Source organism: Petromyzon marinus, chromosome 79 (assembly GCF_048934315.1).
Source record: "Petromyzon marinus isolate PM22_M1 ecotype Great Lakes invasive population chromosome 79, UKy_Petmar_22M1.pri1.0, whole genome shotgun sequence".
Taxonomy (NCBI): Eukaryota; Metazoa; Chordata; class Hyperoartia; order Petromyzontiformes; family Petromyzontidae; genus Petromyzon; species Petromyzon marinus.
In genome coordinates, this window is record NC_133745.1 from 20,465,615 (window position 1) to 20,479,299 (window position 13,685).

The following is a 13,685-nucleotide window of genomic DNA, read 5'->3' on the forward strand; positions in this document are numbered from 1 at the left end:
CGTCAGCCCACGTGATGATTATGATGACGTCAGCCCAGGTGGTTGAGCTGCTATCATCTGTGGAGGCCAGGTACCGCTTCTACTCCACAGTAGCGATGTATGGTCTTACACCTGGTAACATCAACATTGTTTAGTTTCAGTGTGGGTCTCTGTGAGTCTCTGTGAGTGTGGGTCTCTATGAGTGTGGGTCTCTGTATGGCTCTATGAGTGTGGGTCTCTACGAGTGTGGGTCTCTGTGGGTCTCTGTGAGTGTGGGTCTCTAGAGGTGGGTGTGGGTCTCTGTGGGTCTCTGTGGGTGTGGGTCTCTAGAGGTGGGTGTGGGTCTCTGTGGGTCTCTGTGAGTGTGGGTCTCTGTGGGTGTGGGTCTCTATGAGTGTGGGTCTCTATGAGTGTGGGTCTCTATGAGTGTGGGTCTCTATGAGTGTGGGTCTCTATGAGTGTGGGTCTCTGTATGTCTCTATGAGTGTGGGTCTCTACGAGTGGGTCTCTGTGGGTCTCTGTGAGTGTGGATCTCTGTGGGTGTGGGTCTCTGTGGGTCTCTACGAGTGTGGGTCTCTGTGGGTCTCTGTGAGTGTGGGTCTCTGTGGGTGTGGGTCTCTATGAGTGTGGGTCTCTGTGGGTCTCTATGAGTGTGGGTCTCTGTGGGTCTTTGTGAGTGTGGGTCTCTGTGGTCTCTATGAGTGTGGGTATCTATGAGTATGGGTCTCTGTGGGTCTCTGTGAGTGTGGGTCTCTGTGAGTGTGGGTCTCTGTGGGTCTCTGTGAGTGTGGGTCTCTGTGGGTGTGGGTCTCTGTGGGTCTCTATGAGTGTGTGTCTCTGTGGGTCTCTGAGTGGGGGTCTCTGTGGGTCTCTGTGAGTGTGGGTCTCTGTGGGTCTCTATGAGTGTGAGTCTCTGTGGGTCTCTATGAGTGTGGGTCTCTGTGGGTCACTATGAGTGTGGGTCTCTGTGGGTCTCTGTGAGTGTGGGTCTGTGGGTCTCTACGAGTGTGGGTCTCTGTGGGTCTCTACGAGTGTGGGTCTCTATGAGTATGGGTCTCTGTGGGTCTCTATGAGTGTGGGTCTGTGTGGGTCTCTATGAGTGTGGGTCTCGTCGGTGGGTCTCTATGAGTGTGGGTCTCTGTGGGTCTCTATGAGTGTGGGTCTCTGTGGGTTTCTATGAGTGTGGGTCTCTGTGGGTCTCTACGAGTGTGGGTCTCTGTGGGTCTTTGTGGGTCTCTATGAATATAGGTCTCGGTGGGTCTCTGTGGGTCACTACGAGTGTGGGTCTCTGTGGGTCTCTGTTATTGTGGGTCTCTATGAGTGTGTGTCTCTATGGGTCTCTGAGTGTCTCTGTGAGTCTCTGTGGGTCTCTGAGTGTGGGTCTCATTGAGTGTGGGTCTCTGTGGGTCTCTGTGAGTGTGGGTCTCTGTGAGTCTCTATGAGTGTGGGTCTCTGTAAGTCTCTGTGGGTCTCTACGAGTGTGGGTCTCTGTGGGTCTCTACGAGTGTGTGTCTCTGTGATTCTCTGTGGGTCTCTGAGTGTGGGTCTCTGTGAGTGTGGGTCTCTGTGGGTCTCTGTGAGTGTAGGTCTCTGTGGGTTTCTGAGTGTGGGTCTCATCGGTGGGTCTCTATGAGTGTGTGTCTCTGTGGGTCTCTGTGAATATAGGTCTCTGTGGGTCTCTACGAGTGTGGGTCTCTGTGGGTCTCTGTGAATATAGGTCTCGGTGGGTCTCTGTGGGTCACTACGAGTGTGGGTCTCTATGTGTCTCTATGAGTGTGGGTCTCTGTGGGTCTCTGAGTATGGGTCTCTATGAGTGTGACTCTCTATGAGTGTGGGTCTCTGGGTCTCTACGAGTGTGGGTCTCTGTGGGGCTCTATGAGTGTGGGTCTCTGTGGGTCTCTATGAGTGTGGGTCTCTGTGTGTCTCTACGAGTGTAGGTCTCTGTGGGTCTCTGTTATTGTGGGTCTCTATGAGTGTCTCTGTGAGTCTCTGTGGGTCTCTGAGTGTGGATCTCTGGGTCTCTGTGGGTCTCATTGAGTGTGGGTCTCTGTGAGTGTGGGTCTCTGTGGGTCTCTATGAGTGTAGGTCTCTATGAGTGTAGGTCTCTATGAGTGTAGGATGTCTCTGAGTGTGGGTCTCTGTAGGTCTCTGAGTATGTATCTCTGTGGGTCTCTGAGTCTGTGGAAGCTCACGTGTAGAGTATTTGACTCCAAATATACATCAGCAGCAGGCGTCGTCAGGGTCGGGGATAGAACCCACGACCTCCTGTGTACCAGGCGAGGTAGTCAACATCTCACCACGGGGAGAGCGAGACGCACATTGGCAGGAAACTCAGAACAAAGCTTTTATTAACATCCACATCAGCGACAGGAGGTTTTACGTCCACCGACACGACAGGAGAGTTTACAACCACCGTACACGACATGCAACACAACATCAACAACAACGCACGTAAGGTTGATTCCTAATGCTGCACAACATCCCGGCAAAGCAGCTGCGGATAGGGGGCGTGGCTAGGGGGCGTCGCCACACCCCCATTTCATTAGTACAGCCTCATTAGCATAGCCCCACTCATCCAATTAGCATAACGCCCACCCTTCTCGTTACCATAGTCTCCACCCATCTCATTAGCATGGTGCACGCCCATCTAATTTGCATGATCCACACCCATCTCATTTGCATGGCCAACGGCCATCTCATTAGCATGACCCCACACCATGGCGCTTGGTGCCAGGCTAGGTGCACGTCAAGGCTGTCACGGGAAAGCGTCGTGACGCATGAACCACGCTAGCACGCTGCTCATCACAGACGGTGGCCGCTGCATCTACACTACACTATACACTACTATACTACACTATAATACACTGCATCTGCACTACACTATGATACACTGCATCTGCACTACACTATGATACACTGCATCTGCACTACACACTATGATACACTGCATCTGCACTACACTATGATACACTGCATCTGCACTACACACTATAATACACTGCATATGCACTATAATACACTGCATCTGCACTACTATACACTGCATCTACACTACTATACACTGCATCTACACTACTATACACTGCATCTACACTACTATACACTGCATCTACACTACTATACACTGCATCTACACTACACTACTATACACTGCATCTACACTACACTACTATACACTGCATCTACACTACACTACTATACACTGCATCTACACTACACTACTATACACTGCATCTACACTACACTACTATACACTGCATCTACACTACACTACTATACACTGCAACTACACTACTATACACTGCATCTACACTACTATACACTGCATCTACACTACACTGCATCTACACTACACTACTATACACTACACTACTATACACTACACACTACTACACACTATACACTACTACACTATACACTACTATACACTATTATAAACTATACACTACGCTATACACTATTATACACTACACACTACACACTACTACACTACACACTACTACACACTACAATACACTACACTACAATACACTACACTACTACACACTACAATACACTACTACACACTACAATACACTACTACAACACTATACACTACTACACTATACACTACTACTACTACACTATACACTACTACTACTACACTATACACTACTACACCTACACTATACACTACTACACCTACACTATACACTAAACTATACAACTACACTATACGCTACACACTACTATACACTACACTACTATACACTTACACGGGACTATCGTTTCTAATGTAACAAGAACGGATGCTAGGACACCGTAAGAACGTTCATCGCTTCGAAATGTCTCCCCACTTCGCGTGGGCGAGCGTCTCATCCCGATCCTCCAACTCGCCACGAAGTCTCCGCATCGTTATCGCCGTCCACGCCGTCCACGCCGTCCACCCCTTCGGCGCGAGCTCCTCTCCACGCCACCTGAACCCGAAGGGACCCAGCAAGGCGCGACGGGTTAACCCCGGCGCGCGTAACGACACCCGGGCCATCCCGTCGGCTGCCATCGGCACCGGCGGAACTCGCGAGAACTCGGCGGGGCCGGTCGGCGGAACCAGAACTCGCCCGGTTCGTTAACGCGCTAGGGCAATGGCGAGGCCGCGCGTTGCGCGTTGAACATGGCGCGGCTTGAGCGTGTCTTTAAGGCTTTTAAATCAGCATTCACCGGTGAAACAGAATGGGCGCGCCACTCGGTTTATTGCGGTCGTCCGTTCAACCCACCCACCAACCCATCCACCAACCCACCAACCCACCCACTCACCCACCCACAACTTACACACCTACTCGACCATCCACCCACCCACCAACCCACCCACCCACCCACCAACCGACTTGCGGCTGATTGACTGACTGACCAACTGACTGACTGACCGACCGACTGAATGACCGAGTGAATGGCCGACCGACCAAATGACCGACCGACTGAATGAATGATCGACTGAATGACCGACCGAATTAACGACCGAATGACCGACCGTCTGAATGAATGGCCGACCGACCGAATGACCGACCGACTGAATGAATAACCGACTGAATGACCAACCGAATGAACGACCGAATGACCGACTGAATGACCGACCGACCGAGGGACCCAGGGCCCCAGCGACGTCTCAGTCGGGAGGCTCCACCTTCACCGCCCGCAATGCGGCCCCCCGCAATGCGGCCTCGCTCCACGGACCTGCAGGGGTGAGACAGTGGGGGGTGGGGGAGGGGTGGGGGAGGGGTGAGACGGTGGGGTGTCTCTGTGTGTCTCTGTGTGTCTGTGAGTCTCTGTGTATCTCTGTGAGTCTCTGTGTGTCTCTGTGGGCCTCTGTGTGTTTCTGTGAGTCTGTGTGTCTCTGTGTGTCTCTGTGGGTCTCTGTGAATCTCTGTGAGTATCTCTGAGTCTCTGTCTCTGTGTGTCTCTGTGGGTCTCTGTGTGTCTCTGTGTGTCTCTGTGTGTCTCTGTGAGTCTCTGTGTGTCTGTGTGTCTCTGTGTGTGTCTCTGTGTGTCTGTGAGTGAGTCTGTGAGTGAGTCTGTGAGCGTCTCTGTGGGTCTCTGTGGGTCTCTGTGAGTCTCTTTGAGTCTCTGTGTGTCTCTGTGTGTCTCTGTGAGTCTCTTTGAGTCTCTTTGAGTCTCTGTGTGTCTCTTTGAGTCTCTGTGGGTCTCTGTGTGTCTCTGTGGGTCTCTGTGTGTCTCTGTGAGTATCTCTGAGTCTCTGTCTCTGTGAGTCTGTGTGTCTCTGTGGGTCTCTGTGTGTCTCTGTGGGTCTCTGTGAGTCTCTGTGTGTCTGTGTGTCTCTGTGTGTGTCTCTGTGTGTCTCTGTGAGTCTGTGAGTGAGTCTGTGAGCGTCTCTGTGGGTCTCTGTGAGTATCTCTGTGGGTCTCTGTGTGTCTCTTTGAGTCTCCGTGAGTCTCTTTGTGTCTCTGTGGGTCTCTGTGAGTCTCTGTGGGTCTCTGTGTGTCTCTGTGTGTCTCTGTGTGTCTCTGTGAGTCTGTGAGTGAGTCTGTGAGCGTCTCTGTGGGTCTCTGTGGGTCTCTGTGAGTATCTGTGGGTCTCTGTGTGTCTCTGTGAGTCTCTTTGAGTCTCTGTGTGTCTCTTTGAGTCTCTGTGTGTCTCTGTGAGTCTCTGTGAGTCTAAGTGGGTCTCTGTGGGTCTCTGTGAGTATCTCTGAGTCTCTGTGGGTCTCTGTGTGTCTCTGTGTGTCTCTGTGGGTCTCTGTGGGTCTCTGTGTGTTTCTGTGGGTCTCTGTGTGTCTCTGTGTGTCTCTGTGGGTCTCTGTCTGTCTCTGTGAGTCTGTGTGTATCTGTCTGTCTCTGTGAGTCTGTGTGTATCTGTCTGTCTCTGTGAGTCTGTGTGTCTCCGTGAGTCTCTTTGTGTCTCTGTGGGTCTCTGTGAGTATCTCTGAGTCTCTGTGGGTCTCTGTGTGTCTCTGTGTGTCTCTGTGGGTCTCTGTGTGTCTCTGTGTGTCTCTGTGGGTCTCTGTGTGTCTCTGTGTGTCTCTGTCTGTCTCTGTGAGTCTGTGTGTATCTGTCTGTCTCTGTGAGTCTGTGTGTCTCTGTGGGTCTCCGTGAGTCTCTTTGTGTCTCTGTGGGTCTCTGTGAGTCTCTGTGAGTCTCTGTGGGTCTCTGTGTGTCTCTGTGGGTCTCTGTGTGTCTCTCTGTGTGTCTCTTTGAGTCTGTGAGTGAGTCTGTGAGCGTCTCTGTGGGTCTCTGTGGGTCTCTGTGAGTATCTGTGGGTCTCTGTGTGTCTCTGTGAGTCTCTGTGGGTCTCTGTGAGTCTAAGTGGGTCTCTGTGGGTCTCTGTGAGTATCTCTGAGTCTCTGTGGGTCTCTGTGTGTCTCTGTGGGTCTCTGTGTGTCTCTGTGGGTCTCTGTGTGTCTCTGTGTGTCTCTGTGTGTCTCTGTCTGTCTCTGTGAGTCTGTGTGTATCTGTCTGTCTCTGTGAGTCTGTGTGTATCTGTCTGTCTCTGTGAGTCTGTGTGTCTCTGTGGGTCTCCGTGAGTCTCTTTGTGTCTCTGTGGGTCTCTGTGAGTCTGTGTGTCTCTGTGTGTCTCTGTGAGTCTCTGTGAGTCTCTGTGGGTCTCTGTGTGTCTCTGTGAGTCTCTGTGAGTCTCTGTGTGTCTCTGTGAGTCTGTGTGTCTCTGTGTGTCTCTGTGAGTCTGTGTGTCTCTGTGTCTCTGTGTGTCTCTGTGAGTCTCTGTGTGTCTCTGTGTGTCTCTGTGAGTCTCTGTGGGTCTCTGTGTGTCTCTGTGAGTCTGTGTCTCTGTGTGTCTCTGTGTGTCTCTGTGGGTCTCTGTGGGTCTCTGTCTCTGTGTGTCTCTGTGCGTCTCTGTGGGTCTCTGTGTCTCTGCGGGTCTCTGTGTGTCTCTGCGGGTCTCTGTGTGTCTATGCGGGTCTCTGTGTGTCTCTGTGTGTCTCTGTGTGTCTCTGTGAGTCTGTGTGTCTCTGCGGGTCTCTGTGTGTCTCTGTGGGTCTCTGTGGGTCTCTGTGAGTCTCTGTGTCTCTGTGTGTCTCTGTGTGTCTCTGAGTCTCTGTGTGTCTCTGTGAGTCTGTGTGTCTCTGTGAGTCTCTGTGGGTCTCTGTGGGCCTCTGTGTGTTTCTGTGAGTCTGTGTGTCTCTGTGAGTCTGTGTTTCTCTGTGAGTCTGTGTTTCTCTGTGAGTCTCTGTGAGTCTGTGAGTGTTTCTGTGGGTCTCTGTGAGTATCTCTGTGAGTCTCTTTGAGTCTCTGTGTGTCTCTGTGTCTCTCTGTGTGTCCCTGTGTATCTCTGTATGTCTCTGTGGGTCTCTGTGGGTCGCTATGTGTCTCTGTGTGTCTCTGTGTGTCTCTGTGAGTCTAAGTGAGTCTAAGTGAGTCTAAGTGAGTCTCTGTGGGTCTCTGTGAATCTCTGTGAGTATCTCTGAGTCTCTGTCTCTGTGAGTCTGTGTGTCTCTGTGGGTCTCTGTGTGTCTCTGTGTGTCTCTGTGTGTCTCTGTGGGTCTCTGTGAGTCTCTGTGTGTCTCTGTGTGTGTCTCTGTGTGTCTCTGTGAGTCTGTGAGTGAGTCTGTGAGCGTCTCTGTGGGTCTCTGTGGGTCTCTGTGAGTATCTCTGTGGGTCTCTGTGTGTCTCTGTGAGTCTCTTTGAGTCTCTGTGTGTCTCTTTGAGTCTCTGTGTGTCTCTGTGAGTCTCTGTGGGTCTCTGTGAGTCTAAGTGGGTCTCTGTGGGTCTCTGTGAGTGTCTCTGTGGGTCTCTGTGTGTCTCTGTGTGTCTCTGTGTGTCTCTGTGGGTCTCTGTCTCTGTGTGTCTCTGTGCGTCTCTGTGTCTCTGCGGGTCTCTGTGTGTCTCTGCGGGTCTCTGTGTGTCTCTGTGAGTCTCTGTGTGTCTCTGTGAGTCTGTGTGTCTCTGTGAGTCTGTGTGTCTCTGTGAGTCTCTGTGTCTCTGCGGGTCTCTGTGGGTCTCTGTGGGTCTCTGTGTGTCTCTGTGTCTCTGTGTGTCTCTGTGTGTCTCTGTGTGTCTCTGAGTCTCTGTGAGTCTGTGTGAGTCTGTGTGTCTCTGTGAGTCTCTGTGAGTCGCTGTGTATGTCTGTGTGTCTGTGGGTCTCTGTGAGTCTCTGTGTGTATCTGTGTGTCTCTGTGTGTGTCTCTGTGGGTCTGTGTGTGTCTCTGTGGGTCTCTGTGTGTCTCTATGTGTCTCTGTGTGTCTCTGTGAGTCTCTGTGAGTCTGTGGGTCTCTGTGTGTCTCTGTGGGTCTCTGTGTGTGTCTCTGTGGGTCTCTGTGTGTCTCTGTGTGTGTCTCTGTGGGTCTCTGTGTGTCTCAGTGTGTCTCTGTGGGTCTCTGTTTGTCTCTGTGTCTCTCTGTGTGTCTCTGTGTGTCTCTGTGTGTGTCTCTGAGGGTCTCTGTGTCTCTGTATAGTGTTAAGAGTATAGCGACCACCGAAGTTTCGGCAGGCCTGGCAAGCGATCGAGCAATCCGATCGATCGAAAGAGCCATCGACCGATCGATCTTCCTCCACTCAACTGAGCGGATAACAGCATCTCTAAACATCTCTAAACATCTCTAAACATCTCTGAACATCTCTAAACATCTCTGAACATCTCTAAACATCTCTGAACATCTCTAAACGTTTCGAAGCTTTCGTGACTGCAATGATTCATCTTCGTTGGTTCTTTCGGTAAAGTCACCACGTAGAATGAGAAAAAAATGATAAAATAAGACAATAAAATTCTCACGACGTTTCGGCCACAACGCAAGCGGCCGTCTTCAGGTGAAAGGTACAGACCAGTCGGGACGACAGAGCTTCAATGAACGCTGTTAAGATTCGTAGCGACTTTTAAGCTGGTTGGGAGAAGTGAGGCACCTTGACAAAGGGGTTTACATATCAATAGCTGAGGGATTAGCTTGTGACTGGTCACAGGAATGGCTATGTTAAAGTCAAAACCTACACATCCACAGAGGCAACTAGTAATTTAGCATTGAAATAGCTAAGGAATTATAGCTTGTGACTGGTCACAGGAATGGCTATGTTAAAGTCAAAACCTACACATCCACAGAGGCAACTAGTAATTTAGCATTGAAATAGCTGAGTGATTAGCTTGTGACTGGTCACGGAAATGGCTATGTTAAAGTCAAAACCTACACATCCACAGAGGCAACTAGTAATTTAGCATTGAAATAGCTGAGGGATTAGCTTGTGACTGGTCACAGAAATAGCTATGTTAAAGTCAAAGCCTACACATCCACAGAGGCACCTAGTACATATCAAACAGGAGAATTTAGCATTGAAATAGCTAAGGGATTAGCTTGTGACTGGTCACAGGAATGGCTATGTTAAAGTCAAAACCTACACATCCACAGAGGCAACTAGTAATTTAGCATTGAAATAGCTAAGGGATTAGCTTGTGACTGGTCACATAAATAGATGTTAATGTAAAGGCCTACACATCCACAGAGCTTCAATGAACGCTGTTAAGATTCGTAGCGACTTTTAAGCTGGTTGGGAGAAGTGAGACACCTTGACAAAGGGGTTTACATATCAAATAGCTGAGGGATTAGCTTGTGACTGGTCACAGGAATGGCTATGTTAAAGTCAAAACCTACACATCCACAGAGGCAACTAGTAATTTAGCATTGAAATAGCTAAGGGATTAGCTTGTGACTGGTCAAAGAAATAGATGTTAAAGTAAAGGCCTACACATCCACAGAGCTTCAATGAACGCTGTTAAGGTTCGTAGCGACTTTTAAGCTGGTTGGGAGAAGTGAGGCACCTTGACAAAGGGGTTTACATATCAAATAGCTGAGGGATTAGCTTGTGACTGGTCACAGGAATGGCTATGTTAAAGTCAAAACCTACACATCCACAGAGGCAACTAGTAATTTAGCATTGAAATAGCTGAGGGATTAGCTTGTGACTGGTCACAGAAATAGCTATGTTAAAGTCAAAGCCTACACATCCACAGAGGCACCTAGTACATATCAAACAGGAGAATTTAGCATTGAAATAGCTAAGGGATTAGCTTGTGACTGGTCACAGGAATGGCTATGTTAAAGTCAAAAACTACACATCCACAGAGGCAACTAGTAATTTAGCATTGAAATAGCTGAGGGATTAGCTTGTGACTGGTCACAGAAATAGATGTTAATGTAAAGGCCTACACATCCACAGAGCTTCAATGAACGCTGTTAAGATTCGTAGCGACTTTTAAGCTGGTTGGGAGAAGTGAGGCACCTTGACAAAGGGGTTTAACTATCAAATAGCTGAGGGATTAGCTTGTGACTGGTCACAGGAATGGCTATGTTAAAGTCAAAACCTACACATCCACAGAGGCAACTAGTAATTTAGCATTGAAATAGCTAAGGGATTATCTTGTGACTGATCACAGAAATAGATGTTAACGTAAAGGTCTACACATCCACAGAGCTTCAATGAACGCTGTTAAGATTCGTAGCGAATTTTAAGCTGGTTAGGAGAAGTGAGGCACCTTGACAAAGGAGTTTACATATCAAATAGCTGAGGGATTAGCTTGTGACTGGTCACAGGAATGGCTATGTTAAAGTCAAAACCTACACATCCACAGAGGCAACTAGTAATTTAGCATTGAAATAGCTAAGGGATTAGCTTGTGACTGGTCACAGGAATGGCTATGTTAAAGTCAAAAACCTACACATCCACAGAGGCAACTAGTAATTTAGCATTGAAATAGCTGAGGGATTAGCTTGTGACTGGTCACGGAAATGGCTATGTTAAAGTCAAAACCTACACATCCACAGAGGCAACTAGTAATTTAGCATTGAAATAGCTAAGGGATTAGCTTGTGACTGGTCACAGGAATGGCTATGTTAAAGTCAAAACCTACACATCCACAGAGGCAACTAGTAATTTAGCATTGAAATAGCTAAGGGATTAGCTTGTGACTGGTCACAGGAATGGCTATGTTAAAGTCAAAACCTACACATCCACAGAGGCAACTAGTAATTTAGCATTGAAATAGCTGAGGGATTAGCTTGTGACTGGTCACGGAAATGGCTATGTTAAAGTCAAAACGTACACATCCACAGAGGCAACTAGTAATTTAGCATTGAAATAGCTAAGGGATTAGCTTGTGACTGGTCACAGGAATGGCTATGTTAAAGTCAAAACCTACACATCCACAGAGGCAACTAGTAATTTAGCATTGAAATAGCTAAGGGATTATCTTGTGACTGATCACAGAAATAGATGTTAAAGTAAAGGTCTACACATCCACAGAGCTTCAATGAACGCTGTTAAGATTCGTAGCGAATTTTAAGCTGGTTAGGAGAAGTGAGGCACCTTGACAAAGGAGTTTACATATCAAATAGCTGAGGGATTAGCTTGTGACTGGTCACAGGAATGGCTATGTTAAAGTCAAAACCTACACATCCACAGAGGCAACTAGTAATTTAGCATTGAAATAGCTAAGGGATTAGCTTGTGACTGGTCACAGGAATGGCTATGTTAAAGTCAAAACCTACACATCCACAGAGGCAACTAGTAATTTAGCATTGAAATAGCTGAGGGATTAGCTTGTGACTGGTCACGGAAATGGCTATGTTAAAGTCAAAACCTACACATCCACAGAGGCAACTAGTAATTTAGCATTGAAATAGCTAAGGGATTAGCTTGTGACTGGTCACAGGAATGGCTATGTTAAAGTCAAAACCTACACATCCACAGAGGCAACTAGTAATTTAGCATTGAAATAGCTAAGGGATTAGCTTGTGACTGGTCAAAGAAATAGATGTTAAAGTAAAGGCCTACACATCCACAGAGCTTCAATGAACGCTGTTAAGGTTCGTAGCGACTTTTAAGCTGGTTGGGAGAAGTGAGGCACCTTGACAAAGGGGTTTACATATCAAATAGCTGAGGGATTAGCTTGTGACTGGTCACAGGAATGGCTATGTTAAAGTCAAAACCTACACATCCACAGAGGCAACTAGTAATTTAGCATTGAAATAGCTGAGGGATTAGCTTGTGACTGGTCACAGAAATAGCTATGTTAAAGTCAAAGCCTACACATCCACAGAGGCACCTAGTACATATCAAACAGGAGAATTTAGCATTGAAATAGCTAAGGGATTAGCTTGTGACTGGTCACAGGAATGGCTATGTTAAAGTCAAAACCTACACATCCACAGAGGCAACTTGTAATTTAGCATTGAAATAGCTAAGGGATTAGCTTGTGACTGGTCACATAAATAGATGTTAATGTAAAGGCCTACACATCCACAGAGCTTCAATGAACGCTGTTAAGATTCGTAGCGACTTTTAAGCTGGTTGGGAGAAGTGAGGCACCTTGACAAAGGGGTTTAACTATCAAATAGCTGAGGGATTAGCTTGTGACTGGTCACAGGAATGGCTATGTTAAAGTCAAAACCTACACATCCACAGAGGCAACTAGTAATTTAGCATTGAAATAGCTAAGGGATTATCTTGTGACTGATCACAGAAATAGATGTTAAAGTAAAGGTCTACACATCCACAGAGCTTCAATGAACGCTGTTAAGATTCGTAGCGAATTTTAAGCTGGTTAGGAGAAGTGAGGCACCTTGACAAAGGAGTTTACATATCAAATAGCTGAGGGATTAGCTTGTGACTGGTCACAGGAATGGCTATGTTAAAGTCAAAACCTACACATCCACAGAGGCAACTAGTAATTTAGCATTGAAATAGCTAAGGGATTAGCTTGTGACTGGTCAAAGAAATAGATGTTAAAGTAAAGGTCTACACATCCACAGAGCTTCAATGAACGCTGTTAAGGTTCGTAGCGACTTTTAAGCTGGTTGGGAGAAGTGAGGCACCTTGACAAAGGGGTTTACATATCAAATAGCTGAGGGATTAGCTTGTGACTGGTCACAGGAATGGCTATGTTAAAGTCAAAACCTACACATCCACAGAGGCAACTAGTAATTTAGCATTGAAATAGCTGAGGGATTAGCTTGTGACTGGTCACAGAAATAGCTATGTTAAAGTCAAAGCCTACACATCCACAGAGGCACCTAGTACATATCAAACAGGAGAATTTAGCATTGAAATAGCTAAGGGATTAACTTGTGACTGGTCACAGGAATGGCTATGTTAAAGTCAAAACCTACACATCCACAGAGGCAACTAGTAAGTTAGCATTGAAATAGCTAAGGGATTAGCTTGTGACTGGTCACATAAATAGATGTTAATGTAAAGGCCTACACATCCACAGAGCTTCAATGAACGCTGTTAAGATTCGTAGCGACTTTTAAGCTGGTTGGGAGAAGTGAGGCACCTTGACAAAGGGGTTTACATATCAAATAGCTGAGGGATTAGCTTGTGATTGGTCACAGGAATGGCTATGTTAAAGTCAAAACCTACACATCCACAGAGGCAACTAGTAATTTATCATTGAAATAGCTGAGGGATTAGCTTGTGACTGGTAATGGGAATGGCTATGTTAAAGTCAAAACCTACACATCCACAGAGGCAACTAGTAATTTAGCATTGAGATAGCTAAGGGATTAGCTTGTGACTGGTCACAGAAATAGATGTTAAAGTAAAGGCCTACACATCCACAGAGCTTCAATGTACGCTGTTAAGATTCGTAGTGACTTTTAAGCTGGTTGGGAGAAGTGAGGCACCTTGACAAAGGGGTTTACATATCAAAAAGCTGAGGGGTTAGCTTGTGACTGGTCACAGGAATGGCTATGTTAAAGTCAAAACCTACACAT

The 13,685-nt window shown here is 47.4% G+C and overlaps 1 protein-coding gene across 4 annotated transcripts in view; it reads right to left on the minus strand.

Moving 5' to 3' along the window:
- Positions 1–3,800: 3,800 nt before the first annotated feature.
- Positions 3,801–13,685, minus strand: part of LOC116958546 (uncharacterized) — a 50,126-nt gene continuing 40,241 nt past the window's right edge. For 2 of the 4 annotated variants that reach the window (XM_076056984.1, XM_032981202.2), the window contains exon 4: positions 4,487–4,689. In XM_076056984.1, coding sequence (XP_075913099.1) covers positions 4,622–4,689 — 68 coding nt within the window. In that variant the 3' untranslated portion in view covers positions 4,487–4,621. Of the gene's footprint in view, positions 3,936–4,486; positions 4,690–13,685 lie in introns of those variants that run through there. The other 2 variants (XM_076056986.1, XM_076056985.1) reach the window with 2 other exon arrangements.